We start from the raw sequence: 11,989 nt of genomic DNA on the forward strand, positions 1-11,989 counted from the left end.
GTTTATCTTCTAATTTCGTCTAAAACATATGAAACTATTATATGTGATACAGCCACAAAAAAATACCAGCCTGCTCATTTAAGTATTCACTGTAGCCTGAGAAAATAATGTTTATTTTAGTTTTCTCAGCTGAAATCAAAGCACTGCTTCCTGTCTTGTACTTTTTTTTTTTTTTTTTTTTTACATTGAGCAAAAATTACACCTTAAAGAAATAAAGTAAAAATGCGTGTTAGGAAAAAGAAAAAAAAAAATCTTCATCTTGCAGTTGCATCAGTATCAGTCATCCAGGAATAGCAGTGAGCTAATTAAGCTCAGTGGAATTTTCCATCTGGCATCCTTTGTTAGGCTGTATAGATTTTCCTGCCCTAGTAGGGTAAGCTGCAGTAGGATATTAAAAGAGGTAATAACTTTTGTGTTACTTTAAAGTGGATGTCTATTTATGTCTGATGTAGCTTTCTCTGGCTCACTTCCTCCATGGCTTCTCTCACTGCATTAAGGAGCTCCTTATTCCCTTCAGAGCAGACAAGGAGGGGACTTGTTTAATATTTTCTCATTGTCAAAGCCCTTAAAATGTCCAGCCAGAAGACATGGGTGTTAAGGGGATCTTGCTAATTTTGGATGTCAGTGATTGGCACTGTTATTGCCAATACCAGGGCTGTTTTGCATAGAGAAGGCCATGGATTTTTCTTCTTTTCTGTGCTGATTTCTAGTCGAGTGCTGACCAGTGTAGGGTAGCCCATACTTAACAACTACAACATCCAGAGAAGGGTTTGCAGCTCCAGTGCTGTTCCTACAGCCCAGAGTGGGCATCCCTCTATTCCTGTGGCTCTGGAGCCAGGGGCTGTGTGATAAGCACACACCTTTTACTGGGAGCTGTGGTTTCTGAGACCTTGGAGAAGGGAGGCTGTGACAGCTGAACAGAGACCCTTGAAGGTACCTCTCTGACACAGCCCCAACAAGAAGAAAAGGCATTTGGTATTTTCTGGATTGCCTGGAATGTGATGAAGGATGTCCACACCACTGTTGGTTCTTGAAGAGCACTCTCACCTAAATCTGTGTGACTTGATATTCACCTGGAGCCAGATCCAATGTAAATTCAACAATATTTTCCTTAATCAAGGAAATGAGAAGAATTTTCTTGGTATACACCATTGATTTCCAAAATTCCTAGATGCAAATTCTTTCCTTGTCTGTTATTTAAAACAGCAGCTAAATTCTGTAAATGCTCACAAGATATGGATAGAATTTCTAGCTTTGCTGTAATTTTTTCCTGTAGGACTACATGAATAATGCAATGCTTAATAAACAATATTTATATAAGGATAGATTTTTATAGTGTCTGACTTTAATAAACAGAAGTGCTTACCAGTGAAAGTTCCATATTAAACTTCCATATTAAAAATAGGTTGCTGAAAATAGTTTATTGTTTTGTAAACAAGATAGCCAGGCCCACCTTCAAAGCGTGAAGCCCCTCAGGTGGGTTCTTGAGACAGTTTCTCACCTGTGTTTTAATATAAAGGTCCTGAAAAGGGTGAGCAGGGGGGTCCTGGGTTGGATTTTTATGACTGAAAGTTTAATAGACTTTGCAGCAGCTGAAGGCCTTAAATCAAAGAAAAAGTCTTGTACCTCAATTTTAAAGCAATATTGGCGAATTTGGAATCTGTGTCATTGTGTTTGACACCAGCTTTAAACTGCAGTTCTAGTTTTGCCAATCTTTTCTGTATTCAGGGAAAACTAGCAATGTTGGAATCTTGCATTTGCCATAAATTTTAAAATGTTTATCTGATATTTATCTTTGCAGTTATATGTTACTAAATTTATTATTAGTATCTTTTATTCAATGATCTATTTTATACAGTCATCAGTAATAGTGCAGAAATATATACTACCTCAATAATCTATTAAATAATGTCTGTTCTCTCCTGTTAATGAGCCTTCTGACAGCCAAAACAATACAAATATGTAAATCAGCTTGACTTTCCCTTTTCTGATGGTGTCTTTCTTTTGGTTGTGTTTTGTTTCAGAGGAATTTTGGATTTTTCTCTTGCACTTCAAGAATACACAAGTAGCTATTTCAGACAATGCACTTCATGCTTTAATCAACTAAACTATTTTTTCTGCCTTGTTTCTTGTTTGATGCACTACTTTGCAATGCTATGAACTAAAATAATATGTGGAATTATACTAATATAGTTAGTATATATCCTTAGCAGTTTTAGACTTTGGCTTTGCATAATTTAAAAATTTTTACTATTTAAAACTTGCATGATCTTTAAACACATAATCCAGACAGTTGTGTTGGTCATTGTTCATATTGCTGTTTAAAACTGACTTTTCAAGGAAGTATATTTTCTGGAAGAAAGGTGGAATTAGGAATGTAAAGCAGTGGTTAATTTTAGAAATTTCTTTTTTGCAAGGACACCTTACAGACATGCATCTGATCACCTGTATCTTCTGGTTAATAACCAAATCTGTTAAGATTTCTGTTGTTTATCTGAATGCAGATGTTTACTGCCAAAGCACTATAAAAGTGACACAGCTGCAAGAGAGGCAAACAGTGCTTTCAGTTCTCCCTTCAAGTTGTCCAGCAGTATTTCATTTAGCAACTCCTTTGCCAATGATGGCATATAAAGGAAGGAGGAGCAGAGGTTGACTTTCAGACAGCAGCCTGAGCTTCCAGTGCAGGCACTTAAAATTTTTTAAAATTCTCTTGGACTTGTAAACTGAAGAAGATGGGATGTCACTGATCGAAAATAAACACAAAATTTCAAGATGTCATTTTAAGAGTTGTTTTTATGACCATTACCATCCTTGAAAATTGTGTTAGAACAGTCAAAGTGCATGTATTCTGGTGCTGAAATTAAGGACTAGACTGTTATTCACCGGAGAGAGCACTTAAAGCACTTTACTCCAATTATATGTCTGCTACTCGATGCACGAGGCTGTTAGTGCCTCCTGAAGCAATTATCTGTAAAAGTCTTGTAGTGGAGATCGACTTCCACTGGGTGGTGGCCAAGGCTTGTTTGAGCAGGAGGAAGTCAAGAGGCAAACTTTCTTTAATATGGCTTATATTTCTTTTTTGGGGAACAGTCAGATCTGCTCATATTTGCTTTGCTCCTTTTCGTGTCAGGGAATATGTTTGCCAACAACAAACAAGCACATGATTGTTCTTGTTTTGCTTAAATTGTCTCCCTCCACTTCCATTGCTCTCCTTCCTCACCCATTTTTCACCCTATTTCCTTTGTTGTTTGCCTATTTTATGCTATACTGCATAGAAGCCAACTAAATCACTACCTTTCTTTTAAAGGAAAAATGGAAAATCTATAGTTCCTGCTCTGTAAACTCTGATACAAGCTATTATAGTGCTTGTTTTTGGGAAAAGTCAGTAACTAAACTGTCTAGAAACCTACCCTGTTGAAGGAAGGAAGGAAGGAGAAAAGGATGAAAGTAGAGATATCCATATCTCACAGAAATACTGGCAACTTGGGAAAAATCTCATTGCCCAGATCACTTCAGAGGACAAAGGGACATTTCAGTGGTGGTACAGGTCAAAACAGTCACAGCTGAACTAGGCAGCTTTGTCTTAAATTCTAGTTTCAAAATGCTTTCAATTCTCATCTGTAAACATCACAGATTGTATAGAAAAGCACTTGTCCCAAAAGTACTTCTTGTAGAATTCCACATTTTCTCCATTTCTCTATCTTGGATCAACAACACAAGCAGATACTCAACTGAATTTCCTTAAAAACATTCAAATAAAATTTCTTCGTGCTCAAATCTGAGGAGTTTGAACAGTGAGTGTAGTTGAAGTAGTAAAGGAGATGGTTGAGAGCTGTGTTGTGAGGCTTTAGGCGAGTTTGGAGTGGAAAAATGATAAATAAAGGAAATGGGACTTGAAGGAATTGGTGCTTTTGCATGCTTGTCTGGTGAGCTGTTTGTGTACCACTTCAGGTGGAGATGTTTGTTGTGACTTGATTTCTTTTGTTTGCTTTTGCATTATGATTTCTTTTCCTCGGCTTTTTGCTTTTATTACCTTTTTTCTTTCTTTCTTGCTAGCATGCAGCATCATGGATTTCTTGCTTTTATTGCTGATAGTGGACTGGTTAAAGCATTCCCAAACACAGCTGGCATGCTCTCTGTGCATTTGAGGAGTGTCCCATTGTAGTCATGTGCATGGTGGTAATTTGGTTATCCTCTACTTGTTTATTTTGTGAACTTTTTTGAAACTTCAGGGGTTTTTATTTGTTGGGATTTTTTTTAAGTTCTTGTTTCACTGGAAGTGACAACTGTGTGTGTATGTGTATGGGTATTTCTGTATGATCTGTACACTTCAATTAGAATTCAGTAGCCATTTTGCAGTTTCCAAAGATTTCCTTTAGAAGGTGATAGGTTTGCAAGAAGTCTTTTTGCTGCAGCATCATAGATCCTTATACAATTCCTTTCCTCTCAGTGCTTTTTATGGTTGGAGGTAAGCAGTGCTGGAGCACCTTTGAATCAGAGCAAGGCTGTTCTGGTAGCCTTGATTCCTGAGTTGGTACCTCCAGCAGTGTGGCCTTGCTTAGTTCCCCAAGCAGACCTGGGTGACTGAGCACCCAGTGCCACTTGTTTGTGTCCAAGGTGAAGTTAAACCACGCTTTGTGGAAGTCCTGTGGCTGAGGTTCAACCTGTGTTTCTTCTTTTCCCCACTGAGCTTTCTTCCACATGTTCTTGTTCTGTGTTTTGTTTTCCCTGACAGCACTAAGCTCTGGTGTTACCAGCCTATAAACATGGTATCATGCTGTTAAAATGCAGAGGTTTTCTTCTAAATGAAATATTGTCTTGCAACACTTTCCTTGTTACTCAGGATGTGAATTATTGTTGAGTTCTAATGGCAAGATTTCTCTGATGGTCATTTTGCAGCTGTGATTCATGTTACAGGATACATCATCTACATGCAGCCCACACATGCCTGGTTGTATGGTGTTCCTTTACCCTGAATGAGAAGGAAACGTGACACAAAGCAGCCTCAATAGAATTCAATAAAAATGTCTGCTGTATTCTTACCTGGGTTTATTAGAGCTTAATGGTAATTAGGAAACCTTAAGTGTGTGAAATTAAAAGTGAAAAATTCACACAAACCCCACCTTTGTTGTGCAACCAAGTATATTTAAAGGATCTCCTATTGCTCTGTAGGCATTTCTTAAAATAAAAGCTTGGAGAAAATAAATCAGTTCATGCTTTTGATTACCCTGGGCAAATGAAGGAAGCATTGCAGCTACCAGAGGAACTGTTCTTCAGATTTTTATATATATGACTAGAATATTTTAATTTCAAGTGTGGAGGAAAGTAAACAGTGTTTCTAAAACATGCCTTCCATACAAGGACAGAAATTAAATAGTTTAGCAATGTTGCAGAGCCGTTTTCTTGTGCTATTCCATAACTACTTTGGATCTCCTGGAGGCTATAAATGGATTAGCAGCCCATAAAGATTAGTTCAGTAAGATTTAGATGGCAGGTTTTTGGTATGTATTTTGTATGTACCAAAGTATTGTTTCTTAATGCAGACTTCATGGTAATTTCCCATTCAAGATTAGTAAGACTGAAAGCACTGAATCTGTGGTTTAAGTATTAGGAATATTTATTATGTGCAAAATTCACTTTTATTCAATAGACAAGATCTTCAGCTTTGCCTAACTGTTTATTTGAGGATGCACATGGAATTAAGTGATACAAATGCCTCTTGCCAAACAGAAGCAAATTCAGAAAGTGAACTCTTGTTCATAAAGACTAAAAGACAATTTTGGAAGGGCTGGTGCAGCAGTCAGTGTATTGCAGAGCTGTTAAATCTCCTCTTTTACAGCATCTGTGCAGCTCCTTCCTTTGTCCCCTCATCTGTTCTTTCAGTGGTAGAACACTCCCTTGCTGAGGGGTGCAGGTGTGAGAGCCCTGTTCCAGATTTTATTTGGGAATACTGGGAGCCCATATAGAAAGAGACCAAACATCAGACTGGGAATTCCAAGAGCTACTCACTGGAGCCTCGTGCTGAGGCCTGGCCCCACCATGTGTGAAGTGAGGCTTCTGAAGTTATTTCTGAAGCAAAGAGTAGGTTTCCATCTGACCTTTGGTCTTTACCAAGAAAAATTTAAAAAACCCACCTAGTTTAATTGTTTGGCAAATCTAGGCTGTTTCTGTTAAGTGCATTTATTTAGTTATTTTGTTGTGATGGCACCATTGTGTTCTTCTCTGCTGTCCTCCTGCAATGGCCTGGCCTGCTCAAACTCAGAGTTTTCTTTTTGTTTATATAGCAACAGATCCTTGCTAGTAGTTTGTTATGCTGTTCTAACAAATAACAGTGACCTTGGCTGCTGGCTTTCCTCAGTGTATCTGTATCATGAACCACTCATCAAAGATTGAGCTCCTGCTCATGCCTGTATAAATGAACATAGCTCACTTGTAACTACAGCTCTTGTCAGGGAGAGGCATTTGTGTGTATTCACTCCTGTGAACCCTAACAGACAAACAACAATAATTTAAATTACAAATAGCTAGAAAGTGAGGTGCTAACTCTCTGATCTCTGATGGGAAGAGATTCTGCAGTCCTTGCCTTAGGAAGAAGCAGGTATTAGACAAAATTATTTTACCAACTGCCATTTTATAGAATTTATTTTGAATAGTATTTAAACAAGGGTAGCCATTTCTTTTTTCCTCCTTACAACAAAGCTTCTCTTTATAAATACACAGTGAATAGGACTTGTTTGGTTATGTTGACTTCAAAACTTTTGCGTGTTTTTTTTAAATGCTAAACATCAAATGAATTAAATCTAGGTTAATACATTTAATGAGAAATGCATGACCTTTTCTTCTTATAATGGGAAAGTAATGGATTACACAATTAAATAAGTTATATGCAAGTAGATATGATAAAATGCTTTGGCTGTGATTATGAAGGGTGTTGACTGCTAAGGAGAAGGATTCAGTAGAAAATTTGATGCAAATTGTACTGTGAGCAGCATCCAGCCATGAAACACTTCCTTATTGTTTCTGTGTGTCAGTGTGGGTTGCTCTGGGTCCCCACACAGTTGATGTTTACCACTGGCTGTTGCAATGTGTTGAGCTCCAGTCTGGGAGAACTTTCCATTCATGTCCTTGTTCTGTAAATGATGCCCTTGTGTCCTGCAAAACCCCTCCATGGAACGCTCAATTGAAACCATGACGTAGCCAGTACTGGTGTCAGCTGCTTCTCTTGTTCTGTATTGATGTAAAGCTGAACTGAAAAAAAAAAAAAGATTCTGTGTATAGAGCCTTTTATTGAAGGTTTTTAATACTGAGGGTGAAATTTCTAGGCAGGAAAGGGGTTAGGGGGAGCAAGGTCTTAATTGTGTAGATGTTAATGAGGAGCTCCACCTAAAAACTGAAATGAGAGTTCAAAGATGTCACCTGGGAACTACATGCATGTGAGGGAGGAGCTGATGGTGTGGCTTGCCAGAGGTCATTAAAGGATGAATGTCTGGAAAACAATCAATTAGGAGAGTGATACTGGGAGAGATTTTTAAAGTGGACAAATAGTTTGTTTAATATAACAATGTGAGGAGGGTTCCATATAGAGTAGGTACTGTAACCAACACGTCATCTAGAAAAATGTTTTTTTTCAGCAGCATCATGATAGAGCAAAAGCTTGGTGAGATTGCATCAGCTGTAGGAAGGAATAACTGATTGGGATGAGAGGCTGAAGAAAATCTGTTTGATGTCAGTGTTTAGAAGAACCTTTGAGGTGTTCAGCAGAATGGTGACCCAGAGAGAAGCCCAGTTAATTTCTAGCTATTTGTGCTTGCATGGTGAACAGATCAAAGAAGGCTTCTGCACAAAGGTGAATTTATGTTATTCCTGTTCTTGTTTTAGGTAAAGAAGATGAATTTCCAAAGAAGCCATTGGGGCAGATTCCATCAGGACCTCTACCTTCTGTGCTTAACTCCACTCCAATGCTTAATGGACAGAACAGTACTGGTACTCAAGCAGCAAGGACAGAGAGAAGACCATCCACAGAAGAAGAACCAGAAAGTTCACCAAATGACCGAAAAAGAATTAATTCTGTGGAAAAGAAACCTTCCTTAAAACAGCAAAAGGTTCGACCAATAGAGACACAAAACAATTTGCCTAAGAATGAGGTAGATACCAGAAAAAAGCCTCAGCCAACAGAGCAAGACAACTCAAGTCTATACAATAATGCAGCTGCTAATCAAAATTCTAATGCTACTTCCAATACAAGAAGGGAATTTGTACCTAAGTGGAATAAACCATCTGATATCAAAATGATGGAAAAGACAATGAAACTCACTGCAGAGGTGAAAGGGAGGCCAGTAAACCATTCTGTTTTGGGTCCACCACCAAGTCCTGGAGAAATGCAGCCTTTGAATGTAAAGCAAAAAGTAAGGGTTTTGGATGCTGATGAAGGTAAGCGAGGGTCTAATGCATCTCAGTATGACAATGTTTCAGAGGATGAAACTGAGAATGAGAATCTTGTTGAAGATGTGCTTGAGAGAGCTCATCCAGAAAGTCCTAGGCATGTAGCATTTTCTAACAGTCCAAGAAAGCAAATGGAAAAAATACCAGCTCCATTAAAAATACCTAATAATTACACCTTCACTTCACAACCCAGATCTCCAAAATATGCATCTCAGTCTGATGGTCCATCTCATGGACTGAATGTAAAACACCCACTGCCAGGTTATAGTAATCCCCCTACTTACTATGGGAATTCTCCAAAGCATGTTTCCAGTATAGGCAATGCAAGTTCTGCACCTCTGCATTACCATGGGAATCGACCCGGCCCCTCCGGAAGGCCATACCCTCCTTTTATGTCAGTAGATTATTCCCCAAATAAACTGCAAATGAATTCCTATCCTGCCAGCCGCCAAAATCCTCTTTCACCAGCCCCTGCTCAGACAGAAGTCACTCCTGTTGATGCTTACACCAGCAACTCGAGGTCCTCCCCAGGTGTCAAGTTCATCATCCCTCCAGCAGATTATTTACCAGAGGAGAGAAAGTGGCCAGATGCTGCCTACATCTACAGACATGAACCCTACAGGCAGCCCTGGAGCCAAGACCTTAACAAAGGCCACTTGGATAATTTCCAGAAATACCAGCATTTTCAGTCAACACCTTTACAAGACCGGAGTCTTCCTGCTGTTTCTGTGGATAGTCCAGTGAGATACAGGACTTCCCCAACCTTTGAAGAGAATGGTTCCCCACAGTACCAATATCCAAACCCATCAGCTCAAGCCCAGCACTATCGGAACAGAACTGATGGATTGTCTATGCATGAATCTGTGCTCCTCTGAGAATCTGGCTATGCTTAGTAAAATGGCAAGAACCAAACCAGTTGAACAGTACTGTGTCAGTAGTAGTCCACCTCAGTTCTCTGAAATGTGAGCGGTTCATGTGAGTTCAAAAATAATGACACTATTTCAGAGATGTTTCAGACTTTGGTTGAAAGCTGGTGGAGTTCTTGGACTTGCATGGAAGCTACTGGAAGTGATCTAATGCACATAGACATAGCAATAAGCTCATGTACACCGTGTTGTTCATGATGTTGTCGCTCCTTACATATTTGAATAACTTGTGTTACAATCCTTCTGCCTAAAACCTGTAACACACTGAAAAGTTTTATTTTGACTGACATTGTTAATGCACTGTACAGATGTGTGTGTGTGCACCTGTGTGAGTGTGCACTTACAGTACACAAACTCATATGGAAAAGAGCTAAAAAGTTTAAATGCATTTAACTTTGGGCAAAGCTTGTGAAGTACTTTTATTTCATATTAATTTTTCTTTGTAATTTATTTGAGAAGCCATTCATTTTGAATGGGAATTTCCGTCATTTTTATACAGCTGCCTCAGCATCCCAGTATCTGTTCTGGGCAGGAGAGATGCTTTGGGATTATTAATTTAATCATATGTGAGAGTTAATTTCCTCTCCTTTGACTACTGTTTGTCATTTTCCTGAGCAGGAAGGAGCAGGCAGGCAAAAGCAGAAAGCAAAAAATGTCTCTCTAATCTGGCTAAGAAATGGTGCTTAAATTCAGGGCGGTATTTTAGGGGTTTTGTAAGTGCATTGAAAGAGGAGAATTTGTACCTTCTCACCCAAACCTACCTTCAGAATGTCATTCTATATGCAAAAGACTGGAGCACAGTGAGACTAATGCCAGATACAGAAATGGTGCTGCACCCTTCACTTTTTGCCATGCTGTGCTGTCAGACTAAAACTGGTTGCAGGGCCAAATCTCACAGGTATCAGAGAATTGCACAGCTCATTGACACCTCTGTGAAGTGCATGCAAGAATTTGAGCTTTGCTCCAATATTGATACTCCCTGAGCTATGTGAGTATGCAGTGTCTCTTCTCTTAAGCTTTGTCAAGTGGATTCTGTTGTGTTTTTCCCTTTTTCCCCCAAATTGCTGGTGGGTTCCTGTCTGTGATGGGGTGTGTGCTGTTGGGCTTGCACTGCACGGTGTTTCACACTAAAATGACCCTGCCTGTTGTTAACAGGAACCTTAAACTCCTGCTGATGTAAGTAATTCTAATTAGTGTTTGCAGCCCTTTTTCCTTCGTGTTTTCCTTTCTTTGACTGTGAATTAGAGGTGGGATTAAAAGCAGGTGAAGTGGCACATGTAGGATGGAGTCCTGGGAGCTGCAGGACGTGCTGACCTCTCGCCAGGAGCTGAGGCAGAGGAGGGTCTCACCAGGAGAGGTCCTTGGAGTGCTGAACAGAGAGATTTCTGATACTGAAGTACTAAGCATTGGTATCAACAGCAGTTTGGAAGGTTGTCCTGTTCCCTTTTGTTTTCTAAGGTTTGTTAACTGAAAACATAGAAATGGATATTATTTTTTTCCTTTAAAGAATGAGCTTTAGTGCCTATTATTGCTGCAGGTTGGCTCTGTAAGTTTTAAGGTACAGAAGTAAAACAATTTTTACAAATGGAAGTAACATTTACTTAGTATGTTTCAAAACATTTTTTTGTGTATATAACGTGTCTGATGTAATTTTTAATAACTGGGCAATTTTATATTTTGAAAATTGCAAACTGCAGCGAAGTAACTGTAGCCAAGCACTACACTGAAATCCTAAACTAAAATTGTGAAGATAAATATGACTTGGGCTTACTTTAGTTCTGATTGCTTACAGCAGCTTAGAAATGTATGTATATAATATTGTGGCTAAGTGTAATAATCTCAGTGTTTAATGATGGTTCTGTAATTCATAACGAAGCTGTACAATTTATTTGTGCAAACAACATGAGGCTCCAAAATATGTATCAGCATTAGTAAATACTGTAGATTTTTATATATAAAATATATACACACTATTTTCTTATTTCATCTGCAACAGTTTTATAACTGTGTACCCTATTTTGATGTGACTGTATTTTTAACATGTTAAAATAATAATAATTAAGCTTATGTTGTTTTGTCTTTCTTCTTAATTATTTGATTAGCTCCAAACTGGACTTTTGCTATTCTCAGCACAAGTAATTGCTTTTCATAAATGAATCATGTGTATATATGTGTTTATTTTTAGACTAAGGAATGTGGATACAATCTATATAATGCTTTTGCATTATTGCAGAAGCGGCAAGATTATTGATTATAGTTTATTACACTGCTAAACCTTAGCCTATCATTTGCAAAAGCTAGGAGCATAAACTGTGATCCAAATTTTCTGTTTTTTTCTAATAATCTCACCCAATACTAGTTTAAAAGAGAATTGTTGGCATAAGGAATTTGCAAAGTTGCATTGATTGAAGTGCAGTATAATAGTCTGTGGCTTCTGTCTCTCACATTTGGAGGATGCTATTGAGTTGTTTTTTTTAAAAAAAAAGCAAACCAGCATTGTGTCATCTGACTGTAGTGCAAAATACATTTTTATTTTCATTTAACTGGACAAACCAGACTCAAGGTACAGCCAGATTTGAGTCTGTCATTCATACCAGAAACAAAACCCACTTGATGCAGAG

The 11,989-nt window shown here is 38.4% G+C and overlaps 1 protein-coding gene across 12 annotated transcripts in view; it reads left to right on the top strand.

The window, feature by feature from the left end:
- The window catches only part of USP6NL (USP6 N-terminal like), a 110,899-nt gene extending 99,464 nt beyond the window's left edge, over positions 1-11,435 (top strand). For all 12 annotated transcript variants that reach the window (XM_014883087.2, XM_088165929.1, XM_088165932.1 and 9 more), the window contains one exon: positions 7,879-11,435. In XM_014883087.2, the coding sequence (XP_014738573.2) occupies positions 7,879-9,317 (1,439 nt within the window). In that variant the 3' untranslated portion in view covers positions 9,318-11,435. The remainder of the gene's footprint in view (positions 1-7,878) is intronic.
- Positions 11,436-11,989: the final 554 nt, after the last annotated feature.

The sequence above is a fragment of the Sturnus vulgaris genome, chromosome 5 (assembly GCF_052056855.1).
Source record: "Sturnus vulgaris isolate bStuVul1 chromosome 5, bStuVul1.hap1, whole genome shotgun sequence".
NCBI classification, from domain to species: Eukaryota; Metazoa; Chordata; class Aves; order Passeriformes; family Sturnidae; genus Sturnus; species Sturnus vulgaris.